Source organism: Salmo salar, chromosome ssa06, assembly GCF_905237065.1.
Source record: "Salmo salar chromosome ssa06, Ssal_v3.1, whole genome shotgun sequence".
Lineage (NCBI taxonomy): Eukaryota > Metazoa > Chordata > Actinopteri > Salmoniformes > Salmonidae > Salmo > Salmo salar.
The window spans coordinates 13464288-13481345 of NC_059447.1; the positions used below are offsets into that span (position 1 = coordinate 13464288).

Consider the following 17058-nt stretch of genomic DNA (forward strand, 5'->3'; position numbering starts at 1 on the left):
GCATTTGTAAACGGAAGTGTTTTCAGTTAAAATTTCGTCATCAACTCGCGCCTCATTGTTTTGGAAAGCAAGCATGGCTGGTAGTGTAACTGGCGTAGCTGTGCCTAAACATTCTTTATCAAAACTACAATCTTTAAATGGACTTTTTGCCATTTATAAAAAGGAAGGACCTACGTCTGCTGATGTTTTAAACTCATTAAAAGAGGCACTCCTTAAAGAGGCCGGTGTGAAAGATCCTAATCCCAGAAAAAGGAAGAAGCAAGCTCTGAAAATGGGGCATGGCGGGACTCTGGACAGCGCAGCCTCTGGTGTGCTCGTTGTTGGGATTGGAAATGGAACAAAGATGCTTAGTACTATGCTTGCTGGTTCAAAGAAATACATGGCTGTTGGAGAGTTGGGAAAAGCAACAGACACCCTTGACGCCACAGGAAATGTGGTTCATGAGAAGCTCTATGATCACATTACCAGGGAAGCCTTTGAGGAGAAGTTGAAGCAGTTCACTGGGGATATCATGCAGGTTCCTCCACTGTACTCTGCACTGAAGAAGGATGGCAAGCGTCTGTCTGTCCTGCTGAAGCAAGGCCACGAGGTGGAAGCCAAACCTGCACGGCCGGTCACAGTGTATAACCTGTCTCTGCAGGACTTCACTCCCCCCCTCTTCACTCTTGATGTTGAATGCGGTGGTGGATTTTATATCAGAAGCTTGGTGGATGACCTGGGAAAAGCGCTCTCATCGTGTGCCCACGTGAGGAAGCTGATCCGGACCAAACAGGGTCAGTTTACCCTTGACGACCACACGCTGCAGGAGGAACACTGGACACTGCAGCACATCGTTCAGTCCATGCAGCCCTGTCCCGGGTCAAAGGTCACCGAGGAGGATGGCCCAAAACCAAGCCCAAACCTGGGGGTTAAACGGGCCCCGAACGTCCAGGTGAAGGGGGATAAGAATGGCAAAGATGAAAAGGGGGAGTTATAACCCCCCCCCCAAAGTCACAATGTCCCCTCTATATGAGAGCTTAAGGCGGCGTTTTGGTTCTCTGCCCCTCCCCGGAGGTGTGCACGTGTTCACTCCCTCTCATGCATGTAAAAGCATTGGTTTGGTGCAAGCATGGCTGGTGGGAGTTTACAACATATTCCTCATGCCGGTCGATTCTTTGGCGGAAGCCAGTTTAACCAGTCCCTGCACTGTTACATGCATAATTTTTGTTGATGTGTGTATTACTAGAATATGATATCGTCATTGGAACTGACCGAAGACAATTTAATGTTTTTTGCTTTTTTATAGATTAAATCATTAATTTAGCATTTTTAAATATTGATTTTATTTTGTTGAATTGTACTGTCTTATTTTGTCATGCATTTTGAGGTTTTGTTTTGAATATTGTTTCTATCAAAGATCTCTACACCATCTAGTGTTGCCACAAGATAAGACATGGAAGCAACTTGAAATGTAACTCCCATACCTTTGTAATTGACAGCAGTGCATGTCAGAATTAATAAACAACAAAAGTCTCCACTTATTTTTGTTGTTAGTTTTTTGCAGATGTTTTGTTGTAAACACAGATGGTGTTTCTCGTATTTAGGTCATTATAACCTAGTCATGTTTGGTTTTCTTAGTATGTTCATTGGGCCCCAAGAAGCCTTGCACATATGAAGTTGCTAGAGAGCACATTCAAATCCTCAATAAGACATTGGTTAAGTTCAATCCACTGTACATTTATTTGAGGATACTACACTGAACAAAAATAAAAACGTAAAGTGCTGGTCCCATGTTTTATGAGCTGAAATAAAAGATCACAGACATTTTCCAGGCACAAAAAGCTTATTTCAATCCAATTTTGTACACACATTTGTTTACATCCCTGTTAGTGAGCATTTCTCCTTTGCCAAGATAATCCATCCACCTGACAGGTGTGGCATATCAAGAAGCTGATTAAACAGCATGATCATTACACAGGTGCACCTTGTGCTGGGGACAATAAAAGGCCACTAAAATGTGCAGTTTTGTCACACAACACAATGCCACAGAATACTTAAGTTTTGAGGGAGCGTGCAATTGACATGCTGACTGCAGGAATGTCCACCAGAGCTGTTGCCAGAGAATTTAATGTTAATTTCTCTACCATAAGCTGCCTCCAACGTCGTTTTAGAGAATTTGGCAGTATGTCCAACCGGCCTCACAACCGCAGACCACGTGTAACCACGCCAGACAAGGAACACCACATCCGGCTTCTTCACCTGCGGGCTCATCTGAGACCAGCCACCCGGACGGCTGGTGAAACTGGGTTTGCACAACTGAAATTCTTTTGCACAAACTGTCAGAAAACGTCTCAGGGAAGCTCATCTGCATGCTCGTCTTCCTCACCAGGGTCATGATCTGACTTCAGTTTGACGTCGTGACCGACTTCAGTGGGCAAATGTTTACCTTCGATTGCAACTGGCGTGCTGGAGAAGGGTGCTCTTCATGGATGAATCCTGTTTTCAACTGTACTGGGCAGATGGCAGACAGTGTGTATGGTGACGTTTGGGGCGAGCAGGCTGCTTATGTCAATGTTGTGAACAGAGTGCTCCATGGTGGCGGTGGGGTTATGGTATGGGCTGACATAAACTACGGACAATGAACACAATTGCATTTTATCTATGGAAATTTGAATGCACAGAGACACCATGATGAGATCCTGAGGCCCATTGTAATGCCATTCATCCGCCGCCATCACCTCATGTTTCAGCATGATAATGTATGGCCTCATGTCGCAAGGATCTGTACACAATTCCTGGAAGCTGAAAATGTCCTAGTTTTTCCATGGCTTACATACTCACCAGAAATGTCACCCATTGAGCATGTTTGGGATGCCCTGGGTCGACAAGTATGACAGCGTCTTCCAGTTCCCGCCAATATCCAGCAATTTCGCACAGCCATTGAAGAGGAGAGGCGGCAATGAGTGGGAACATGGACGAAAATGCACTTGCTGAAATGAGACTCATTCTCCACATGGATTTCATAAATAGTTGCATTTTTAAATACACTGAGCAAAAATATAAATGCAAAATGCAACAATTTAAAAGATTTTACTGAGTTACAGTTCATATAAGGAAATCAGACAACTGAAATAAATTAATTAGGCTCTAATCAATGGACTTTACATGAATGGGAAGACTGATATGCGTCTGTTGGTCACAGATAGCTTAAATAAAAAGTAGGGGTGTGGCTCAGTTAATCAGTCAGTATCTGGTGTGACCACCATTTGCCTCATGCAGCGTAACACATCTCATTTGCGTAGAGTTGATCAAGCTGTTGATTGTAGCCTGTGGAATGCAACTATTTATTAAATCCATGTGGAGAAGGAGTCTCATTTCAGAAAGTGCATTTTCATCCATGTTCCAACTAATTGCCGCCTCTCCTTGATCACCTTTGACCTTTTTCAAAAGGAGGTGAGAGAGGACACAGGAGTTGAGCAATTCCAATTGAGAAAAGGCCAGTGTTCCAGCTACATGGCAGAAGTCACATGATGATACACCTCCAGGTGTAAACCCAATCTCTCCTTGAATTAAACACAAAACTTGTTATAAGTGAGAAGTAGGTCAATTCAGTTGGTCATTAGTTCAATTCTATTCTCCAAAAGGAAGTGGACTTATTATTAGTATTCATTCTGACATGTACTACTGTCAGTTAGAAAAGTCTTGAGTTACACATTTCAAATTTCTTCCATGTCTTACCTTGCAGTGGCGGTTCTAGACCATTTCAACTGGGGGGGCCAAGCTGGGGCCAGTTGTACTGTTAGATGGGCCAGTTACATTAGACGTTATTGTTGTCATATCGTTTTCTTCACTGCATTGCAGGCATTAGCAGGAAAAAGACCATGTTCATAATCATTAGTGTTCCGCGTTGCCACTATCTGATAACAGATGTAAAAAAAGAACGATAGCAAAAATGAGTTATGTAAAAATTATTTCATACTCCACATTTAGGGGGGGTCACAAGGGGGTCCAAAATTGTTGTCACAGGGGCACTGCCCCCCCCCCAGAACCGCCCCTGTTACCTGGTACTAACATTACATGGTGTAGAGGCCTTCAAAAGTAAACCTCAAAATGCATGAAAACAATTAGATATCACAATTCAACAACATTTTAAAATACAAAATCTTTTACTTAATTTAGAAACTTAGTAAAAAAAAAGAAATTAATTTAACATTCAATTCTTTAGTCTTCAGTCAATTCCAATGACATGTGGTAATGGTGGGAAACAGGGAGCTATATAATATCATGTTCTAGTAATATACACATCCATAAATGATGCCTGTAACAGGGCAGGGACTGGCTTCAACTGGCTTTGTAATAAAGAGGAGGATGGGTTCAACAGCAAGGTAGGAGAGGAGGATGGGTTCAACAGCAAGGTATGAGAGGAGGATGGGTTCAACAGCAAGGTAGAAGAAGGGAGGTGTATTACGAGGTTTGGCCGTTGAATAAATTCATACAACAATTACATGAATTGGTTGATTTTATTTGCCAGTTAAAAGACCACACACACAGTACACACATTAAGAAACGTGACAGGGATATCACAAAAAAGTAAGACTTAATTCCATTGTCGTCCCTAATGTGCATGGTGCAAAAACATTACATTACACAGATAGACACATTACATAAAGTGCCTTCAGAAAGTACTCACACCAGTTTACCTTTTCCACATTTTGCTGTGTTACAGCCTGAATTTAAAATTGTGTTACAGCCTGATTAAATTGAGATTTTGTGTCGCTGATCTACACACAACACTGTAATGTCAAAGTGAAATTTAGTTTAGATATTTTGACAAATTAATTCAAAATGAAATGCCTTGAGTCAGTAAGTATTCAACCCCTTTTTTTATAGAGCCTAAATAAGTTCAGGAGTAAAAATGTGCTGAACAAATCACAAAAAGTTGCAAGGACTCATTCAGTGTTCAATAATAGTGGATAACATGATTGTTTTATGACTACCCCATACATATAATTGTATGTAAGGTTCCTCAATCGAGTAGTGAATTTCAAGCACAGATTCAACCACAAAGACCAGGGAGGTTTTTTCAATGTTGCAATGAAGGGCACAGATTGGTAGATGTGTACATTTGTTTTGTTTAAAGCAGAATATCCCTTTGAGCATGGTGAAGTTATTAATTAGGCTTTGGATGGTGTATAAATACACCCAGTCACTACAAAGATACAGGCATCCTTCCTAACTCAGTTGCCGGAGAGGAGGAAACTGCTCAGGGATTTCACCATGAGGCTGATGGTGATTTTAAAACAATTAGATTTTAATGGTTGTGATATGAGAACTGAGGATGGATCAGCAACATTGTAGTTACTCCACAATAGTAACCTAAATGACAGAGTGAAAAGGAAGCCTGTACGGAGAAAAAAAATATTCCAAAACATGCATCCAGTTTGCAACAAGGCACTTCTACATCTACATTGCTTGCTGTTTGGGGTTTTAGGCTGGGTTTCTGTATAGCACTTTGTGACATCAGATGATGTAAAAAGGGCTTTATAAAGTTGATTGATTGAAGTAATACTGCAAAAAAATGTGGCAAAGAATTGAACATCTTGTCCTGAATACAAAGCGGTGTTTGGGGAAAATCCAACACAACACTGAGTACCACTTACCATATTTTCAAGCATGGTAGTGGCTGCATCATGTTATGGGTATGCTTGTCATCGGCAAGGACTAGGGAATTGTTTTTAGGATGAAAATAAATAGAATACAGCTAAGCACAGGCAAACTCCTAGAGAAAAACCTTGTTCAGTCTGCTTTCCAAAAGATAATGGGAGACAAATTCACCTTTCAGCATGACAATAACCTAAAACACAAGGACAAATCTACACTGAAGTTGCTTACCAAGATGACATTAAATGTTCCTGAGTGTCCTAGTTACAGTTTTGACTTAAATCGGCATGAAAATCTGAGGGAAGACTTGAAAATGGCTGTCTAGAAATGATCAACAACCAACTTGACAGAGCTTGAAGAATTTTTTTAAATAATAATTGGTCTATATTGTACAATCCAGGTGTGCAAAGCTCTTAGACTTACCCAAAGACTCACAGCTGTAATCGCTGCTAAAGGTGATTCTAACACGTATTGACGCAGTGAATATCTCTTATTTTTTTATTTCACCTTTATTTAACCAGGTAGGCAAGTTGAGAACAAGTTCTCATTTACAATTGCGATCTTGCCAAGATAAAGCAAAGCAGTTTGACACATACAACAACAGAGTTACACATGGAATAAAACAAACATACAGTCAATAATACAGTAGAAAAATTAGTCTATATACAATGTGAGCAAATGAGGTGAGATAAGGGATGTAAAGGCAAAAAGGACATGGTGGCGAAGTAAATACAATATAGCAAGTAAAACACTGGAACGGTAGATTTGCAGTGGAAGAAAGTGCAAAGTAGAAATAATGGGGCGCAAAGGAGCAAAATAAATCAATTAAAAATACAGTAGGGGAAGGGGTAGTTGTTTGGGCTAAATTATAGATGGGCTATGTACAGGTGCAGTGACCTGTGAGCTGCTCTGACAGCTGGTGCTTAAAGCTAGTGAGGGAGATAAGTGTTTCCAGTTTTAGAGATTTTTGTAGTTCGTTCCAGTCATTGGCAGCAGAGAACTGGAAGGAGAGGCGGCCGAAGGAGGAATTGGCTTTGGGGGTGACCAGAGATTTAATCAATCAAGATAGTGTTTTATTTTTCATTCGTAATAAATGTTAGAATTTTTCTACCACTGACATGTTTTTTTTTGTTGTAAATTGCTGACAATTAAATCCATTTTAATCCCACTTTGTAACACAACAAAATGTGGAAAAAGTCAAAGGGTGTGAATACTTTCTGAAGGCACAGTCATGAAAAAGTTGTTCTTTCATTAGCCAGCTTCTGACATTCTTTTAAAATGACGTTATTATGGCTATACAGTATACATCACATTATTGTACATTCTTTGTTCAGAGAAATAAAGGAGAGATACAACATAACAGTATTGTAAACCCACGGGCCATTCTGTACTCAAGTATACTTCATTACCTTAAAACCTAAGTGTGACCACAAACTTTTCTAAAACCCTTGTCCCACCCATTGGGACATTTACTTTCTGAAAGACAATGCTTAGATGTAGTCTACTCTATTTGAGAGAAATGGCTGCAGTTGGGGATTGAAGTCTAAGCCCAAGATAAAGGGGCTCAGTGAATGTGGTGTGGAATGCGTACAGGTGGGTCCGTTTGTCAGACTCAGAGGAGATGTTGTAGAAGGACAGGATGCCGGCCGGCCAGTCCAGAAACACCCCTATTCTATAGGACTCATTTGATTTGATTTCAGGGAGCCGTAACTTGTGAATACATTTTTTATGCTGGGCATGAAACTTATCCTTTGAGGCGTACAAAATCCAAGAAACAGCATTCCGTCCTAGCATTACATTGTCACCGGCTCCTTTCCGCTCTAATTGCTTGTAGGCCATGCCTATATGTACGTTGTGTAGACACTCAACCTCCAGGTAATGACGCCCGCAGAGGCCCTCCTTGCACAGCACCTGGTTGCATTTATTAAACCTCTCTTGGGTGCTGGGATAGTACTGCTCCTTCCTCTGGCGCGTCACCTTCCTGTTCCCCTCAGACAGGGAGAGGAAACCATTTACTGTGCTGGGGTCTAGTGTGACCTCACTGGCATCTGAAATGTGTAGATTAGAAGTTTCAGTTACTTGCTACACAAGCTTTGCGATCACACTTGACACTATTATAAATTGGTACATAGTCCTCCTGTACGTACGTCAAATATTCTACATAGACCACTGTGAATCACTGTGTTCATAAAGGTGAGAATGATAAATGGACATTTACTCACATTTCTGCAGACCTGGTTTATTCCTGCTCTCTCCTCCGTGGTCCATGCTGAAAAACACACAAAATAAAGAGGTATTAATGAAAGCCTAGAAATGCTCATACTACTCAGGGGATGCAGTATCATAACACTAGCATGTAACAGGGCTCATATCTAGAAGGTTGAATTAGTTTAATAAAATAGTTTAATTGTTAAAGTTCTAATCTCTCAATGTTTAGCTCTACTCATTAATATTTTATTCAGAGACGTGTTTGTCTTTTTACTCAATCTAACTCACTTCAGCTGAAGCGGGAAATCCAATTCAACGGTTCTGAGGGGATTGTAGCTCAGATCCAGCTCTTTCATGTGGAAGGATTCTGACCTCAAAGCTATGGCCAGGACAGACTCAGGCAATGTGATCAAACAGCCAGATAGCCTGTAAATGAGAATAGGAAAAATTATGGAAAACATACAAATTTGTTTCACCATTAAAACTAGAAACATTGAACATTGAAGAACCATCTATATCCATAGGTTAGCACAGTGATCAGCACAGATGAACCCCTTCAAATGTGTCATTGTCTTATTTGGTACTGACGTACATACCTTAGTGCTTGCAGCTTGCAACGCTTGTGGAGGGCAAAAGCAAGCAACTCTGCCCCCGGGTCCCCAAGGTCATTGCTGCTGAGGTCCAAGTTCAGAAGTTTTGAGGTGGGACAAGTCAGCACTTCACAGATTGCCTTGACACCGCCAACTCCCACATGATTGTGGCGTAGATTCAGGGTTTCCACCTTGCAGTTGGGGTTCCGCAGCCCACAGCAGAGGCGGATCACCCCTTCATCGCCCAGGTTGTTGTGTCCCAGGTCCAAGACTGTCAGATGGGAATTCTCAGACTGAAGAACCGAGGCTACAGTTTCACACTCCAGGGCTGTGATGTCACAAAAGTTGAGTCTGAAAAAGATTGAGTTCATAATTGCCATTCAACTTTTCAATTTATATTGTATGTGAAAAAATTTAAATTTACTTGTGCGATATAAACATGCTTCACAAATAGTGAGTGATACTTACAACGCTCTAGTGCAAGACACCAAAGCAGGAGCCAGTCTGCGAAAAGCTTCCTCAGAAGTTTTGTTATTCCTGAAGTCAAACTCTTCAGGCTTCTTTGACATAATGAACATATATGCCAGGAGAGAACACTGAAATGGAGTTGGCTGTGTGTCTGAAGGCGAGACTTGGTTGTTGTCATTCTGTAGAATGGTGTGGTCTTTCAGCTGAAGCAGACAGTGGATCAAGTTGATGCATCTCTCTGGAGAGAGGTCCTTCCTTTTCAACATCTTGATATAGCCAATTAACTTTTTGTTGCATTCTGAACTGCTGGTTGTTTTTCCCAGAATGTCTTGAAGGAGGGCCTGGCTGGAGTCGTGAGAGATCCCGAAAAGGAAGCGTGTGAAAAGGTCCAGGTGTCCATTTTTACTATCTAATGCAGTGTCCAGAGCACCTTTGAGAAAATCTAACAAAGTGCCACCTTTCCTCTTTTTGATTAAGGCTTTCACTGAGTCAGTCCTGCCATTTTCAAATTCATGAAATGCGTACAGAGCAGCAAAGAACTCCTGAACACTCAAGTGTACAAAACAATACACTTTCGTGGGATACATGCCATGATCTAATTCTACAAGTTCTGTACACAGGCCAGGGCATGTAGCAGCTTCCATGACACTAACACCACAGTTTGCCAAGGCCTGTTCTGTAAAGAGCACATTTTGACTTTCCAGGTTCTGATATGCTAGCTTTCCTAATTTCAAAATGATGTCTTTGTTTGACATCAAAGGATGTTGTTTCCCCTGTGTTGGTCCATGCTTTTCGAAACTAATTATTGTTTGGATCTTAATGTAATGCATGTACATGTCAGAGAGGGTTGTAGGCAAAGATCGAGGCTTTGGCCCGCTCTTGTTGTCTTTACTCAGTATATTCTGAAGCACAGTTACCGCCATCCAGCAGAACACCGGTAAATGGCACATGATGTACAGGCTCCGTGTCGCTTTTATGTCTGAGATGATGCGGCTGGTCATCACTGGATCTCTGATGTGTTTCCTGAAGTACTCGTCCTTTTGAGCATCATTGAACCCTCTGATCTCTGTAACTCGATGACAATACTCTCTAGGAATCTGATTGGCCGCTACTGGACGGGAGGTTATCCAGAGGAGAGCCCCAGGGAGAAGACGGCCAGTGATGAGGTTTGTAAGCAAAACGTCCAGTGAAGCAGACTCAGACACATCAGATATCAGCCTGTTATCAATTTCATCAAACTCTAATGACAGCTGGCTCTCATCCAGGCCGTCAAGGATGAACAAAATCTTATGTTCATCATAAATCTTCCTAACGTTTACATCTTTAAGTTCAGGGTAGAAGATCTGAAGAAGTCCATGCAGACTGTGAGGGAGTTTTATCAAATTCAGCTTCCGGAAAGGTAGGAGGAATAGAAAATCTAGATCTTGATTCTCTTTTCCAACTGCCCAGTCCAAGTTGAGCTTCTGAGCTGCCACAGTCTTCCCAATGCCAGCGATTCCCTTTGTCATCACACATCTGATAGTTTTGTCTTCGGCAGGCTTGAAGATATCTTGGCATTTTATGACGGAGGCCTCAGAGAAGTCTTTGAGGTGTGCCGTCTCAGCCTGCCACACCTCGTGTTCCTTATTGATGCTGGTAGAATCACAGGTCACAATGTACAACTCTGTGTAGACCTTGTTAAGGACTGATGTGCTTTGGGTTTCAATACCCTCTTGAATGCTTTCAGACTTCGTCTTCTGGCATAATTTGATCTTGTCTCTGATGTGAATGATGTCTTCAAAAAGAGCTACAAAACAACAAATGTGTTATTTTGGGTGAAATTAGTCTGTTTTTCTGCTCTGGGATAACAACTGAATTTGACTTACGCCGTTTCTCCTCGCTCTGGTCATACACTGGCATCTACAGGAATTAACAAAACAGACATTTAGATTTCAAATACAGTGTTTCAATAACATATAGAGTTAATGCTGGCAACAGTCCATAATCTTATAAAGATTGTCTACAAGAATTCCCATTCATTACCTGCTGGTCAATCATATCCCCTCCAGTGTACACAGGGCCTAGAGAGAAAATAAATTTCATAAACATCACAATAAACTAGGTTAGAAGAGCAACTTACAAAGATGCATACAATTTATAAAACAGTGATCCACCCATGTTTTGCCCCAAAAGTCCTGACACCTTCTCTTACCATAAATATTTGTGGTAGAATTTAAATTCAAGTCCTTTCCAACTGAAAACCCAGTTAGCATTGGTGCATAAACGTTGCTTCCATTAGTTGCTGTGTTTGTACACCGAGCGCCACTTGGCATTGCATCGAGTGGTCCTCCAGCGTGGTTGGCCTTAGAGGTGTCACATCCATCAAATTGGGTATGTAGGGAAAGAAACAATAACATATTAGCCTCGTCACCCCATACCATAGAGATGTACTAGACAGCTCATCTTCTATCTTCAGCAATGGCCGCTTCTGTGACAACAAGGCCAGAGCCATTGTGGGTTTTCTTTACTTCTATGAGTGTAGTGACACTTCATAAATAAACTGAATAGGATCATACCACCACCTACTGTTCTAGAGTGTAGCTGCATACCGTGCTGCAGTGTGTTTAGTCTAAACAGATACATAGACAAGGTTGGTGATTTACTGCCATCTACAGTTACAGAATGTTCACACAGCAGTATAATTCATTGGCTGATCCCTCCTGCTGACCTGCATGGAATTCTGTGATCCCTCCTGCTAACCTGAATGGAATTCTGTGATCCCTCCTGCTAACCTGAATGGAATTCTGTGATCCCTCCTGCTAACCTGAATGGAATTCTGTGATCCCTCCTGCTGACCTGAATGGAATTCTGTGATCCCTCCTGCTGACCTGAATGGAATTCTATGATCCCTCCTAACCCATACCAAGCCCCACCCAGTTGACTGCTCAAAATGGTGAAAGCATCAATGGCACTGCCAATGAAAAGAAAAAAAAACTATGTCCCATACACATCTATAGGAACGTTCAGAATCCCTGTAGCTGGAAAGAACATTAAAAAATGCTCCATTACCTGTTGGTCATCCATCTCTACCTTGATGGGAGATATTGTCAGAATCTCCTCGCTCTCAATGCCTATGGAGGAAAGGCGTATATCTTTGGTGAATCATTTAACATTGACTAGAGAGAGAGATTAGGGGCCTTTTTTGGACCAAGATTAAGTCCATAAAATACAGAAAACACTGCATATAGGTAATCAAATTCACTGTTGTAATACAATGCAAACACAGATATTTTATTGCGAGGGGAGTTTACCGGGTATGTCATTCCATAAACAATTATGCTTACATCTTTATAAGAAAATAAATGCTACTGAGTAAATACTATAATCAAGACTAAGCCCAAAATCCCTCCTTTACTCCTGTGCGAACTCATACATTTGCGTTATTGAGTATTAATGCCTATACTCACCTTGTTGACTTCCTCTCCGTTTACTCTGATATTTACTGTCTTTTAGAAGTGAGGACACAATGTGACTGGCCATTTCTCCATATTTCTTCATCAGTACTGCCACAATGCATTTCATTCCCATCATCTTAACACTCTTATCATCCATCTTCCTACACAGATGGAGTTGAAATCGTCTGAACTTCTTTGACTCCAACCGTTTCAGTTTGGCACTGACCTCTGCTTTGACCCTGTTGTAGTTATACTTTCTTGCGGACATCTGAAGACAAACACAATAAATAAAAAGCATTTAGAGTGCATGCACAGTCTGGTTCACGGGACCTTTAAATTCCCCATGAACATAAAAACATTACTGTCAGTGGTAGACTACAGTAAAGCCCGACAACTATTAAAGCACTCCTCCACAATGAGAGTATTAGCTGGGTCGGTGATCATAACACAGACTGATGTCCACAATAGCCAGATCATAGCATTATTTGTTCCGATGTCAATTTAATTGCAAAATTTAAGACTGTAACGTGTAACTGTAACGTGAACCCTGACGTGAGATGTATGCATAACTGTCTTGATTAACTAGAACTTGTATTTCGCCTCGCTAGCTTCGCCCTAATGTGGTAGCTAGCAAGCACGATAGGTATTGCTAGTTATCAATAGCCAATCCAGTAACTGCTGGATGCTAAAGTGAGCTTCGATTGGTCAATAGCGCCGCGATATCGTAGAGTATTTGCATAAAGTTCAGCTTTCCCCAACTTTGGTCCCACTCTGTTCACGTCGCCCAACGGTCCTCCGCCCCGCTTCACTTCCCTCCATTGAAAATGAATGGGGCGACAAAACAACGTAAAGCGTCCACATATTCGGAGTCTACAGACTGAGACCACCATCAGAAGGGGATGCGATGCCAGAACACGCACCTCAACAAAATTCCCATCAAACTCCACGTACAAGTCCTTTATTCTATCGAAATGTGTTGACAGTTGGAGAAATAGTTTGAGCCACGTGAGAATCCTAAAAAAGACAACCTATGAAAGCCAACGGTCTGATATTCTAGAACACTGCTGTGCATATGGTACATGTTTAAAAGGCTCTGCATGGTCAATCCGACCTCTGCATTGGCAGTGCAGTATCCATAATTCTTGCTCTTCCCGGAGCAGCAGAGCTGCTGCTGAGCAGAGCTGCTATGAAGGAAGTCTGTTTGTGTTTATACAGGATCTCCCGCCCCCACCTACCGTCAACCAATCATGTCAATGCGGAGCTGTACGGAGCCCTCTGCATTGTTACAAAATTTGGGAGGCGCACAGCAATGCGGTACAGAGCTCAATTTGGCCTCTACGTGCCTTTGGAGGCTCCACAATTGTGTCACACCCTCCATATGGAGCCTCCAATCACATTTTCAGATCAAGCATAGAAGGTCAATCTGATGTCTGCATTGGACTTGCAGCATTTACAGTGATATGGCCTCTGCAGAAATCAGGGCATTCATACTTCTTGTGCTTCGCCTTGCAGAGCTGTTGTGAAGGAAGTTGTCAAGAAAGTGAGTTTGTGTTTATAGAGGTCCTCACGCCCCCCACCTGGCATCAACCAATAATATCAATGCAGAGCTATACCGAGCACTCATTGTTACAAAATTTGAGAGGCGCCTGCACAGTGATACTATGCTCAAATTGGCCTCTAAGAAGCTACGAAATTGCGTCACACCATCCAATCACATTACAGATAAAGCATAAATTGGATTACTCATGACATTTATCTGGATAGGCAGAGACATATTATTTACTTCTGTGATTTAATGTAATGTAAACATTTTAATGTAATTACAGCAACTACTTAAAACCTAATGAAGTGTAATTTCATATCAGTTGTTCACTTTTATTATTTCCCCTTACCAGATTTCCAGTCGACGGAAGTGAAGATTTGAGAGCCCGGGCTTTTGAAATGGCGGCAAACTTTGATCGGTTGCTGAATATCAATGTCTTGGAGTGCACTGGAGAATGTAGCCTGCAGTAGCCTCATATTCTCAACCAAATCAACTATGCTTTTAGGACTACTCGAATGGACAGTTCAAGCGAGTCTCGGAAGCATTGTACACGTTTTAATGTCGACTAATGGAACTAAATGATTCATTTCAATGAAGAGTTGTTCAATTTGCTCCCCCTCCAGTGTTCACTGCAAGGATGACATTTTCTTTGTTCACTGCGACATTTTACTTGACCGTTTCGTAGTAACAATCCATTGATAAATCAAGTGTTAAATCGAATCCAAACTTAATCCTCACACTAGCGCACATAACTTACCACAAACAGACTAAATAAACAAATAGTCTAGTATTATTGTAGCTTGTAGGCTACTGTAACATTAGTGCACCATGCAGAATGCGCACACAACCATTCGCGTCAAATGCAAGGATAGTGGTAGGTCCATTCTTACAGCCAATGCAATTCAGACAGTAGCCTAAATTAACGAAAAAAAGTCATTTTATTGTCATACATGTTAAAAGGGTTAGCAACCTACCTTCAAATTTGATGCTTTCTCAAATCGTTTGTCTCTGCTGCTGTTTCACTTAACGAATAAATGTCCATTCACAGGATTAACTGTCTCGAATTATCTCGACTAAATACCAAATCAATTGGCTTAAAATGATAAAAACGTACTGTGGCTACATCATTCTACGGAAAATGACATTCGTTTTATGGTTTCTTTCTGCAGAAACCAATAGTAACGTGTCGCTTTCGGTATCAACAGAACTGCCTCCTCGTCGTGTGGGTGGAGTGTGAAAGTCAGTCCCTCCCTTCCCTCATTCTCAGAAATGTGCATTTAATAAGTAATACATTTGTTCCCCGTTGAAAGCAGGCGTTTAAAAAGAATAATAAAGAAATATAAAAGTGTATACACTGTATATATTATATATATATATATATATATACAGTCCACAAATTTCTTGTTAGCAAACTATAGTTTTGGCAAGTCGGTTGGGACATCTACTTTGTGCATGACAGTAATTTTTCCAACAATTGTTTACAGACAGATTATTTCACTTATAATTCACTGTATCACAATTCCAGTGGGTCGGAAGTTTACATACACTAAATTGACTGTGCCTTTAAACAGCTTGGAAAATTCCGGGAAATGATGTCATGGCTTTAGAAGCTTCTGATAGGCTAACTGACATAATTTGAGTCCATTGGAGGTGTACCTGTGGATGTATTTCAAGACCTACCTTCAAACTCAGTGCCTCTTTGCTTGACATCATGGGAAAATCTAAAGAAATCAGCCAAGACCTCAGAAAAACAATTGTAGACCTCCACAAGTCTGGTTCATCCTTGGGAGCAATTTCCAAATGCCTGAAGGTACCACGTTCATCTGTACAAACAATAGTACGCAAGTATAAACACCATGGGACCACGCAGCCGTCATACCGCCCAGGAAGGAGATGCGTTCTGTCTTCTAGAGATGAATGTACTTTGGTGCGAAAAGTGCAAATCAATCCCAGAACAACAACAGCAAAGGACCTTGTGAAGATGCTGGAGGGAACAGGTAGAAAAGTATCTATATCCACAGTAAAACGAGTCCTATATCAACATAACCTGAAAGGCCGCTCAGCAAGGAAAAAGCCACTGATCCAAAACCGCCATAAAAAAAGACAGATTACATTATGCAACTGCACATGGGGACAAAGATCGTACTTTTTGGAGAAATGTCCTCTGGTCTGATGAAACAAAAATAGAACTGTTTGGCCATAATGACCATCGTTATGTTTGGAGGAAAAAGGGGGAGGCTTGTAAGCCGAAGAACACCATCCCAACCGTGAAGCACAGGGGTGGCAGCATCATTTTTTGGGGGTGCTTTGCTGCAGGGGGGACTGGTGCACTTCACAAAATGCATGGCATCGTGAAGGAACATTATGTGGATATATTGAAGCAACATCTCAAGACATCAGTCAGGAAGTTAAAGCTTGGTCGCAAATGGGTCTTCCAAATGGACAATGACCCCAAGCATACTTCCAAAGTTGTGGCAAAATTGCTTAAGGACAACGAAGTCAAGGTATTGGAGTGGCCATCACAAAGCCCTGACCTCAATTCTATAGAAAATGTGTGGGCAGAACTGAAAAAGCATGTGCGAGCAAGGAGGCCTACAAACCTGACTCAGTTACACCAGCTCTGTCAGGAGGATTCGGCCAAAATTTCACAACTTATTGTGGGAAGCTTGTGAAAGGTTACCCGACACGTTTCACCCAAGTTAAACAATATAAAGGCAATGCTACCAAATACTAATTGAGTGTATGTAAACTTCTGACCCACTGGGAATGTGATGAAAGAAATAAAAGCTGTAATAAATCTCTCTACTATTATTCTGACATTCACATTCTTAAAATAAAGTGGTGATCCTAACTGACCTTAAACAGGGAATATTTACTAGGATTAAATGTCAGGAATTGTGAAACTGAGTTTAAATGTATTTGGCTAAGGTGTATGTAAACTTCCGACTTCAACTGTATATAAGACTTGGTCTTTACCAAATAGGCCTATCTTCTATATACTACCCCTACCTTGTCACAACACAACTGATTGTCTCAAACGCATAAAGAAAATAAATTCCACAAATTAACTTTTTACAAGGCACACCTGTTAGATTGTAATGCATCCCAGGTGACTACCTCATGAAACTGATTGAGAGAATGCCAAGAGTGTGCAAAGCATTCATCAAGGCAAAGG

At 41.3% G+C, this 17058-nt stretch overlaps 2 protein-coding genes across 2 annotated transcripts; one reads left to right on the top strand and one right to left on the bottom strand.

Annotated features, from left to right (window-relative positions):
- The first annotated feature begins 2 nt into the window (after nt 1-2).
- On the top strand, nt 3-1520 carry LOC106606348 (probable tRNA pseudouridine synthase 1). The gene has a single exon (XM_045719802.1). It carries the CDS (start codon nt 74-76, stop codon nt 974-976), a length of 903 nt encoding a protein of 300 aa, XP_045575758.1. The 5' UTR covers nt 3-73; the 3' UTR covers nt 977-1520.
- A 5133-nt stretch (nt 1521-6653) lies between these two features.
- Nucleotides 6654-15102, bottom strand: LOC106606343 (NACHT, LRR and PYD domains-containing protein 3). Its single transcript, XM_014202497.2, has 11 exons — nt 14858-15102; nt 12353-12608; nt 11955-12016; nt 11098-11248; nt 10929-10966; nt 10772-10805; nt 8907-10692; nt 8445-8789; nt 8137-8274; nt 7863-7909; nt 6654-7688 (listed from the first exon to the last, which is right to left on the bottom strand). The coding sequence occupies exons 2-11, from the start codon at nt 12606-12608 to the stop codon at nt 7147-7149; spliced, it is 3399 nt and encodes a 1132-aa protein (XP_014057972.2). The 5' UTR covers nt 14858-15102; the 3' UTR covers nt 6654-7146.
- Nucleotides 15103-17058: the final 1956 nt, after the last annotated feature.

Bases quoted from the DNA above. Each gene is read 5' to 3' on its own strand.
- LOC106606348 (XM_045719802.1), top strand. From the start codon at position 74: ATGGCTGGTAGTGTAACTGGCGTAGCTGTGCCTAAACATTCTTTATCA.
- LOC106606343 (XM_014202497.2), bottom strand. From the start codon at position 12,608: ATGTCCGCAAGAAAGTATAACTACAACAGGGTCAAAGCAGAGGTCAGT. The intron at 10,806-10,928 runs GTAATGAATGGG...TAATTCCTGTAG, and splicing joins GGGATATGATTGACCAGCAG to ATGCCAGTGTATGACCAGAG. The intron at 8,275-8,444 runs GTATGTACGTCA...TCTCATTTACAG, and splicing joins TGCAAGCTGCAAGCACTAAG to GCTATCTGGCTGTTTGATCA.